The sequence below is a fragment of the Pseudorca crassidens genome, chromosome 6, assembly GCF_039906515.1.
Source record: "Pseudorca crassidens isolate mPseCra1 chromosome 6, mPseCra1.hap1, whole genome shotgun sequence".
Classification (NCBI taxonomy): Eukaryota; Metazoa; Chordata; class Mammalia; order Artiodactyla; family Delphinidae; genus Pseudorca; species Pseudorca crassidens.
Window position 1 is genome coordinate 34,466,516 of NC_090301.1, and position 11,077 is coordinate 34,477,592.

General features: G+C 35.3%; 1 protein-coding gene across 4 annotated transcripts in view; it reads left to right on the forward strand.

Annotated features, from left to right (window-relative positions):
- Positions 1 to 7,980, forward strand: part of HYCC2 (hyccin PI4KA lipid kinase complex subunit 2) — a 72,906-nt gene extending 64,926 nt beyond the window's left edge. For all 4 annotated transcript variants that reach the window (XM_067741038.1, XM_067741040.1, XM_067741039.1 and 1 more), the window contains one exon: positions 236 to 7,980. In XM_067741038.1, coding sequence (XP_067597139.1) covers positions 236 to 837 — 602 coding nt within the window. In that variant the 3' untranslated portion in view covers positions 838 to 7,980. The remainder of the gene's footprint in view (positions 1 to 235) is intronic.
- Positions 7,981 to 11,077: the final 3,097 nt, after the last annotated feature.

Below are 11,077 nucleotides of genomic sequence, written 5' to 3' on the forward strand. Positions count from 1 at the left end.
TTGTGGATAGTTTTACAAAAGCTAGCCTAATTAAAGCTAAATGAATAGAATGAATAACATTAGAATTCTAGATTAAGGTTTCTTCCCCTAAATTATTTAGGGGAAGTGTTGATAGCAAGGGCCATTGCTGACCTATAGCAAACATTACCTAGGAGATAAGGTCAGTTGAGTTGTTATTCACAGCTACTTCTTATTTAATTTAGCTATTGCTGAGTCTGTCTGATTTGTTTTTTAGGTGCTGAGGGTGTAAATGGAGGAGAGGAGTCGGTAAACCTGAATGATGCAGATGAAGGATTTTCATCAGGGGCTTCCCTCAGCAGCCAGCCAATTGGGACCAAACCATCCTCCTCTTCTCAGAGGGGAAACTTAAGGAAAGTAGCAACTGGGCGTTCAGCCAAGGATAAAGAAACAACTTCTGCTATCAAATCCAGTGAGAGCCCTCGAGATTCAGTAGTTCGCAGGCAGTATGTACAGCAACCAACTGATCTTAGTGTAGATTCAATTGAGCTGACGCCGATGAAGAAACACCTGAGCCTGCCTGCTGGCCAGGTGGTGCCAAAAACTAATAGTATAAGTCTAATCCGGACAGCCAGTGCTTCCTCAAGTAAATCGTTTGACTATGTAAATGGCAGTCAAGCAAGTACCAGCATTGGGGTTGGCACTGAGGGTGTTACTAATTTAGCAGCTAACAATGCTAATCGATATTCAACTGTCAGTCTGCAGGAAGACCGGCTAGGTCAAGCTGGAGAAGGTAAAGAGCTCCTCAGCCCAGGGGCTCCCTTAACCAAGCAGTCTCGATCCCCAAGTTTCAATATGCAGCTAATATCCCAGGTGTAGTCTTGACATCCTCTCTCATCTTTCTGCTTACCTTCTCAACTGAACATTTCATGTGCAAGAAGACACTTCATCCCACTTGTGAAAATATTGGTCATCATAAACAGATTTGATTTAGTTTAGGTATCTTCATACTGTATTTTGTATGGAAACAGCAATAAGGTTTTCTTTTCCCTCCTTCCTATATCTTCTCTTCACCTATTCCTTGTAAATGTGTTTGTGAAGCAGTAGAAAATGTTTGTGTTTTCCACACCTTCCTTTCTCCTTGGGTGAAGTGCAATCCATCGTAGGCTGATCGGTCCCATTTCAACACTGTGAGACTGAGGTTATGTTAGAGGAAATGGTGTATATGATCCCTATGAATGATTCTTCAGCTTTTGTTTAAAAAAAAAAAAAACGGGTTTGTTCTCATAATCTATGAAGATTACTGGGTCATATTTTTTCTCTCTTAACCAGGAGTGCCTCAGAGATTCTGCTATGACTTTGGACTTCTCTGAGTCTGTGCAATTATTTTCTTGAGAAGCATGGGGAAAGGTGGTAGACTGCTGCACTTTTTCATTAAAACGAGGGTGGCTCTTTTTTCCCCCATCTCCTTTATCTCGAGGACACAATGTTCAATTACTGAGGCATTTAAATCAAGTTGTAGCCACCTCTGTTGGAGGACAGGGCTCTAAGTTGATTGTGTAATAGATAATGCACTTTCTCAATGGCTCTATAGTCATTATTAACATGTCTTCCCTCCTCCCCCCAAGGACATAAGGTCATTTCTGTCCTTCAAGTTTGAACAGCTAATAAATCAGAGAATCCAAGGGGCATGTTCTATTTCCCAGGAATGATTGACACTTTGGTGCTGGGGTTTTATGGGGGGAGGGGGTAGTTTTTGTTTAGCTTGTGTGCGATTGTGTGTGAGGGGAAGTTTTGATTGTTTTTTTTCTTTTCCTTTGTGAGCTGTTGATGACTGAAGTAGAACAGGTACGTCTTCAGGTAAAGAGAGGGATTTCTCAACCCACTTTCTGTGATGTCAGACTATTGGAGAAACCCTTTCAGCTGCTTTCTAGATGTACCTAAATTCAGTCAGATATTTTGGATTAAGAAACCTGAAGTCCTGATAGATCATATACTCCAAGGAAATACATCAGGGACAGATAATTGGCTGAAAACACTGATGCTTCAATGTGACACATTTTTATAGAACATTTCTACCAGGGGGTACTGACTTAATTTCTCCTAAAAGGACCACACTGCCTTTGTGTTTAATGTAATGCAATTTGTGTACCTTCTAATCATATATCTGCAAAAGTTTCTCATTTTTATAAAAAATCATGCCAGTAAGCTAGATGTTGAATGTATGTAAGTAGCATTTGGTAATTGTACTAAGAGGCTACAAAAGTGCATTATTGGTTTAAAAAAATTTTTTTTTTAGTTCTGATTTGGTTGGATAAGGTTTCTTTATGACCTTTTCTGGGTCTCAGGCTCTAATGCTTGTTTGAAATAGAAGAAAATACATTGGTTTTTGAAAATCAGTGTATTGTGACTTGAACTGCTATACATTCTTCCACACAGTATGTCAGAGTGATTAGTGCTTTGTACATTTAGACATTTTTATTTTATTGTTGTGAAAGAAAAATATACTGAATTTATAGAAAGCAAGTATTCTCCTAATTAACAAAGTTTAAAATATTATCTCTACTGATTAAAATTACAATAGATTTTGATAAATAAAATAACCAGAAAAATGCCTCTTGTTTTTTTCACACCTAAAAATCTACCCATCCCCCCCCCTTTTATTGTAAGAGGTTTTTATAAGGGACTTTCTGTTAGAATCTTTATAAGAACAGTGAGATGCTTGTTTGAATTTGGTGGTGTGTAATATTTTTCAGCTCACATGAAAATGGAAAACTAGAACCTGAACTATTACCTACAACATTGCCAAAGTCCGGGGGAAAGCTAAAAGTTGATAAACAGGGATTTGTTGATTGTGTATATATATGTATGTGTGTGTGTGTGTGTGTGTGTGTGTGTATAGTGTGTATATGTATAAATCACAAAGAATATTTTAGATATCCCTTCTTTTAATTTAAGGGATGTCAGGTAAATGAATTAAAAGCAACAAAATAAATGAGGTGTAAAGGTCTGTAACATACAGAGTTTCAGGTGTGAAAGGAAAAGAGCATTGTACTTACCAGGGGGTGAGGTCTTGGCCATGGCTGGAGATCAGTCACTTTATGGCAGAAATGTCTGGTTGATTTAAGAGACTGAAGGGTTGTTTTTAATTCAACACATTGTGCATTTATTGGCATCTAAATCTAGCATGATTTTAGTTAAAGCACAAAAAAATACCAAATAATACCAGATTACAACAAAGGCTATAATAAATATAATAAGCTCTCCCTCTGGTTTGTTAGAAATCTTATATTATACCTGAAAAGTTGGTTCTGAAAAACTTTCACCTTAGAGAATTTCATTTATTTCTATGTGTATTCGTATATATTTTGTACATATACATAGCTGTTAATATTTCATGATCCTCTAACATTTGTGTTCCATTCTTTTAAGTGATATAATTTGGCCCCAAAGAAGAAACATTTCATTTAGTTCAAATTTTGCATTCGGGGTATTAGAACAGATTTCCTGTGCAAGATATAGTTAAAATGGAATGAGTCAGTCATAAACCATAGTCACATTTTCTAAGAGATTTTTGATATTCATTTGCATTATTTATTGGCATTTAATGTAAAATAGTTTTCAGATATACAGCTGTTACAAATATATGCCAGCAATATTCACGCTTTATCCTTTAACAACCTTTTGTTTCTATACTTCCTAATTTCCATTTTAAAAAGTTCTTCCATTTATGGACAAGCTAGTTAGGGAGAAAATACTTGTTTTCTATAAAAAACAATTTGATTGATGCCATCTGTGCCAGGTTTGATTTAAAAATACAAAGAAATATCTGAAAGCTTTGGGAACTCTTCCCTATGACATTAATTTGAAATCATGTTACTAGCACATTTACGTGTTCTAGAACAAACCAAGTGTAAAGTGAAAGCTACCTTGGAAGTAAGATTTTTAAATATAAAAATATTTTGAGAATCTGGAGGGGGTTGATGGTTCTAATTTGAAATCCTGACCCCTACCACCATTCTTACCCTCCTGATGACGCTCCTGTGCCTGTTTATTATAGAATCAGAATTTTTGTGCTAAAGAGCCTGTAGAGATAATCTAGCCAGTCTCCCAGCACCCACCCCTCCATATCCATCCTCAGGAAACTGAGACTCAGAAAGGTTGTAATGTGATCAGAGTCACATAACTAAGAAGCAGAGCCAGAATTAAACTCCTGTCTCCCGTTGAATGCGTATTAACACCCCACTGCCTCCTTTTACTTGTCCTATGGTAAATGTAACACTCTCCACTTCTGTAGCTTCTTTACAGTTCTGGTCTAGTAGTTGGTGAATACAGCATGTGAAGAAAGGTATTAAATCCAGAAAAAAATGTAGAGTAGTAAACATAGATGGGGAAGTGTTGGAAATGTAGGTATCTATACCACAGATATAAGGATAGATACATTTTTCTTATTCTAATTTATGCCTTACTATTTTCTGCCACATAGCAGTTGAATGCTGCCATTTTATAGTTGATTATATTTCTGGGGATTTATTTAAATGCAAAAATAAACCCAATGAAATGACTTTGATCAGTGTTTCTAGCTATCTTAAGTAATTTTTGAATCAGCCAGCTTTCACAGTCACCTACATGGCAAGTTAGTTGTATTGCACAGTGGAGTATTACAAAGTAAAGATTAAATAAATTTGATTCCACAATTTCTAATGTAAAGAGATTGGACCTTATTTGTGCCCAGAGCAGATAGATAACAGCAATATTTCCTTATGTAATTGAAAAAGGTATATAGTGTGAAGCTTACGGTTCCATAACAGAATGGTGACCATGTCATTTAAAGTGTATATACAGGATAAAATATCTTAGTTGCAGTAGTCTCAGCTATATAAGCTCAATATTTCCAACCTACATTCTCAAACTCCACTTAGTAGTTTTAAAGTAATTATAATTATTTATTAGACACTGGAATACTGAGAATAACTTCTTTCAGATTGTTTTGTTTGCACTATTTTTGTGACTATTTTAATGAAGTGAGGTGTTTTTGCTGCCTCACTTGGATAGGTTAGTATGGGTCCATTTTTTGAGTATTGTTGACAATCAGTTGTGTCATTTACTTCTCTGCATATTCATTTGTAAATAGAAACACTAGTATCTGTCTTTAGTGGGTAGTACACTATTTATACAAACACTGGCAAGGAAGATCTCTCCATTTCTGATCTTAGATTACAAAGTGAGGTTTATGGTTTTGTTTTTTTTTAAATCAGTATTCAGTTACATACTTGTTTTTCAGTTTAAAAATGTTTAAAGGCCATGCCAGTGGTCAGAAAATCTACAAGAATTTCAGAGCAACTTTTCTATACTATGGCTATGTTAAACAGTCTGAACCTGAGACTTTTTCTCTTTCAAGTTGAATGATTATTGTCATGTTTCAAACCACGAAGTCGGTTGAGACACTTATTTGTAATACTTTAATTTTTTTAAAGTGCTTTTTAGAAACAAATTGTTTGCAAACCAATTAGAAATAATTGATAGCTTAAACTCTAAATATTAGAATATTTGCCAGATTATAAGAAGATGAAATGCAGTGTAAAACTGTTAACATGCTAAAAAAAAAATCATGAGTCACCAGATTGCTACAACTTTCCATTGCCAAGGTGGTCATGTTGATAAATGTAAGACATAAATTTTAGTATTACCTGCGTTGTGTACCTAATGGGTATATCATTGGCACTGAACATACATAGGAAATATTATTCAAAGAGTCAACCAATGTGCACTTAAACTATATTAGATTTTTGGCGGTGCCAGAAATTTGTGTGGTGATCTCAACCCATTAGAATTAGAGGAGTCATATCATCCAACCTTCCCCTGCCCATGTAGGTACATTCCTTCTGAACCTGACCACACAACAACAGAATTTTGGTTAACTTCGATCTCTTCAGTATTTTGTAGTCTTTGCCATTAGTCACATGAGAAATACACACAAGAGCAAACAGTTCAGGATAGACATTAGCACAAAGCTGGGAATGATGTGAAATAACTGGCAGCATAGTACAGATATGTAAGTTCTATGTTTTGTTTCTGGATTTTAAGAAATTGTTTACAAATTAAGTCACATTCGGATGTCTGCTATTATGCTATTGTGTTTAATATAGATTTTACCCCCAAAATTAGAATTAGGTGTAGCTTAAAGTATAAATGAGTCTTTTTTTCATAATTGCATACCTGGAGGTAGGTTTAGTAAAAAGAAAGTCTTTTGTTTTCAAAGAAAATGAAGTTAATTGGACAATCCATCCCCAACTACAGAATTGATATCAATCTGGTTTGCTGTATTTGAGTGTCAAAAGTGCCGTGTTAATTATATCAGAGGAAATTCTTCACATCTTCATAAATTACAAAATTTACCAAAGAAAATGTATTAACCAAATATGAATTTCGGAGTACCTAACTGTTAAGGAATGAGGCCCCATTAACATAAAGGATTGATTTCTAGCCCTGGGGGAAATGTCCTTCCATCTGGAACAGATATACAGTACTTACAAGATTCCATTTGAGGTTTTCTTATCATGTTGGTAAAATGTCAACATTTATACTTCCAGCAAAAGTACCAGTGAAAGGTTAAGTCCAAATATTATTTCTTAGGGCACATTTTCATGTCTCCTTAACTCAGACTGAGGATTCTGCTCAGCAGTATTAAATAAAAGGAGGAGGGAGGAATTCCTAAAATTGGCATATTGTATGATATTGTGACTTTTAAAAAATAAAATTGGGTAAATTATGGAAATGTATCTTTTTAAATGGGCAATGTCAATTATATCTAGTAAATATGATATTGGCTAAAACAGTATGTTTACATATTTATGTACATGATCACTCTGGGTATTGTTTTTTTTTTCTTTGCAGAAAAACAGGATTGGGTTCAGAAAGCTGAAACGCTCATTTTTAAATGTATAGCTTAATAAGAACTAATGGATTTACTTAAACTATTAAATAATGATTTTTTGGGAAAATATAAAACAGTATATTAACTGATGTTCCAAACAGGCTATATGTATTATTTTTTTTTTCATATCAGGGGGTAATTAAAAAGTAATGAATGTGTTGATCAGCTATCTTAGAAAAGAAGATTGGCTTTCTAACAATTACTAATGTAGGTTTTTGTGGGTTTTTTTAAGTTTTATCATCCAAACTGAATTGAGAGATATGTTCAATATTCTTTGTTGGTTTTAAAATATTTGTAGTAAGTTCATTAAATACAGTGGATTCTTATTCTAAAAATTATGCTGGCTTTACATTCAGTTTAACTGGTTAAGTGAAAAGTTTTTATGATGCAGATTATTTCCCCACTTTCTCATAATAATTTGGCTTTCCTGAGCTACAATTTCTGAAAAGTTTTTACTGCTGTAACATTAGGTAGTCTGATCTCTGTCACAATGGACAAGTATACAGGAAATATCCCACTTGCACATGTTTGCTTCATAAAAGGATATAGATTGTATAGGTCAGCTCTTGCATTTTTGTTTGTCTTTTAACGAGCATCAACCTATTGCTTGGTATAAACTTCTCAAGTATTCAGAGAATAGTGCTGGTTAAAATTTAAATAGGCTAGGCATGAAGAAAATATGATCTCTGTTGACTGACGACCTTTCAAACTAGGACTAGTGAAAACATTCATTTTTTTCCAGAACTGAAGAGAAAAAACCGTACATTTAAGATCATATTTATTGGTGCATGTAAGCCATTATCTTAACTGTCTTACTGAACTGGTTAATGCTGTTGATTGTTGAAATGTGAAATGTAGTCACTGTTGACCTTGTAAATATCTGCCAGAGATGAAAAAATATTTTAAGTTATTGTAAATAAAGATGTATAAAATTCATTAACAGTCTGCAATGCAGAAACATATCTAAGATGTTAAATATTGTGTTTCTTGAGAGATGTGTACTTTTTCCCTAGATGTATCTAGATATATTAAGAATGTACATTTTCTTTTGTACAGTATAAAATACAGCTTTATTTGGCTTTTGACTGGATTTCCCGGAGTTAATTTTATATCTACCTAAGTTTCATAGCTTAAAATTGTCCTTCGTTGCATTTTTCAAAGCATGCAATCTTATCTATGCATGTCTGAACTTCTTACTTTTTAATTTTATTTTTCTAATACAGCAGGTTCTTATTAGTTATCTATTTTATACATATTATTGTAAATGTGTCTCCCAATACCAGTCTCCCAATTCATCCCACCCCACCCCCCGCTTTCCCCCCTTGGTGTCCATACGTTTGTTCTCTACATCTCTGTCTCTATTTCTGCCTTGCAAACCGGTTCATCTGTACCATTTTTCTAGATTCCACATATATGCGTTAATATACGATATTTGTTTTTCTGACTTACTTCACTCAGTATGACAGTCTCTAGGTCCATCCACATCTCTGCAAATGACCCAATTACGTTCCTTTTTATGGCTGAGTAATGTTCCATTGTATATATGTACCACATCTTCTTTATCCATTCGTCTGTCGATGGGCATTTAGGTTGCTTCCATGACCAGGCTATTGTAAATAGCGCAGCAGTGAACATTGGGGTACATGTGTCTTTTTGAATTATGGTTTTCTCAGGGTATATGCCCAGTAGTGGGATTGCTGGGTTATGTGTCATATGTAGTTCTATTCTTAGTTTTTTTCTTTTTCTTTTTTTTTTTTTTTTGGCGGTACGTGGGCCTCTCACTGTTGTGGCCTCTGCTGTTGCAGAGCACAGGCTCCGGACGCACAGGCTCCGGACGCACAGGCTCAGCGGCCATGGCTCACGGGCCTAGCTGCTGCATGCATCGGCAGGAGGATTCTCAACCACTGCGCCACCAGGGAAGCCCCTATTCTTAGTTTTTTAAGGAACCTCCATACTGTTCTCCATAGTGGCTGTATCAATTTACATTCCCACCAGCAGTGCAAGAGGGTTCCCTTTTCTCCACACCCTCTCCAGCACACCCATTCTAACCTGTGTGAGGTGATGCCTCATTGTAGTTTTGATTTGCATTTCTCTAATAATCAGTGATGCTGAGCAGCTTTTCATGTGCTTCTTGCCCACCTGTATGTCTTCTTTGGAGAAATGTCTATTTAGGTCTTCTGCCCATTTTTGGATTGGGTTGTTTGTTTTTTTAATATTGAGCTGCATGAGCTGTTTATATATTTTGGAGATTAATCTTTGTTGATTCATTTGCAAATATTTTCTCCCATACTTGGGTTGTCTTTTTGTCTTGTTTATAGTTTGCTGTGCAAAAGCTTTTAAGTTTCATTAGGTCCCATTTGTTTATTTTTGTTTTTATTTCCATTACTCTAGAAGGTGGGTCAAAAGAGATCTTGCTGTGACTTATGTCAAAGAGTGTTCTTCCTATGTTTTCCCCTAAGGGTTTTATATGTCTGGTCTTTAATCCATTTTGAGTTTATTTTTGTGTATGGTGTTAGGGACTGTTCTAATTTCTTTCTTTTACCTGTAGCTGTCCAGTTTTCTCAGCACCAGTTATTGAAGAAACACTCTTTTCTCCATTGTATATCCTTGCCTCCTTTATCATTGATCATAGGTGCGTGGGTTTATCTCTGAGCTTCCTATCCTGTTCCATTGATCTATATTTCTGTTTTTGTGCCAGTACCATATTGTCTTGATTACTGTAGCTTTGTAGTATAGTCTGAAGTCAGCAAGTCTGATTCCTCCAGCTCCATTTTTTTCCCTCAAGATTGCTTTGGCTATTCGGGGTCTTTTGTGTCTCCATACAAATTTTAAGATTTTTTGTTCTAGTTCTGTAAAAAAATGCCATTGGTAATTTGATAGGGATTGCATTGAATCTGTAGATTGCTTTGGGAGGTAGAGTCACTTTCACAATTTTGATTCTTCCAATCCAAGGATGTGGTATATCTCTCCATCTGTTTGTGTCATCTTTGATTCCTTTCATCAGCGTCTTCGTTTTCTGAGTACAGGTCTTTTACCTCCTTAGGTAGGTTTATTCCTAGGTATTTTATTCTTTTTGTTGCAATGGTAATAAATGGGAGTGTTTCCTTAATTTCTCTTTCTGATCTTTTGTTGTTAATGTATAGGAATGCAAGAGATTTCTGTGCATTAATTTTGTATGCTGCAACTTTACCAGATTCATTGATTAGCTCTAGTAGTTTTCTGGTGGCATCTTTAGGATTCTCTATGTATAGTATCATGTCATCTGCAGTGACAGGTTTACTTCTTTTCCAATTTGTATTCCTTTTCTTTTTCTTCTCTGATTGCTGTGGTTAGGATTTCCAAAACTATGTTGAATAAGAGTGGTGAGAGTGGACATCCTTGTCTTGTTCCTGATCTTAGAGGTAGTGCTTTCAGTTTTTCACCATTGAGAATGATGTTTGCTATGCATTTGTCATATATGGACTTTATTATGTTGAAGTAGGTTCCCTCTCTGCCCACTTTCTGGAGAGTTTTTATCATAAATGGGTGTTGAATTTTGTCAAAAGCTTTTTCTGCATCTATTGAGATGGTCATATCGTTTTTCTTCAGTTTGTTAATATGGTGTATCAAATTGATTGATTTGCATATATTGAAGGATCCTTGCATCCCTGGAATAAATCCCACTTGATTGTGGTTTATGATCCTTTTAATGTGCTGTTGGATTCTGTTTGCTAGTATTTTGTTGAGGATTTTTGCATCTATATTCATCAGTGATATTGGTCTGTAATTTTCTTTTTTTGCAGTATCTTTGTCTGATTTTGCTATCAGGGTGACAGTGGCCTCATAGAATGAGTTTGGGAGTTTTCCTTCCTCTGCAAATTTTTGGAAGAGTTTGAGAAGGATGGGTGTTAGCTCTTCTCTACATGTTTGATAGAATTCACCTGTAAAGCCATCTGGTCCTGAACTTTTGTTTGTTGGAAATTTTGTAATCACAGTTTCAATATCATTACATGCGATTGGTCTGTTCATATTTTCTATTTCTTCCTGGTTCAGTGTTGGAAGGTTATGCCTTTCTAAGAATTTGTCCATTTCTTCCAGGTTGTCCATTTTATTGGCATAGAGTTGCTTGTAGTAGTCTCTTAGGATGCTTTGTATTTCTGTGGTGTCCGTTGTAACTTCTCCTGTTTCATTTCTAATTTTATT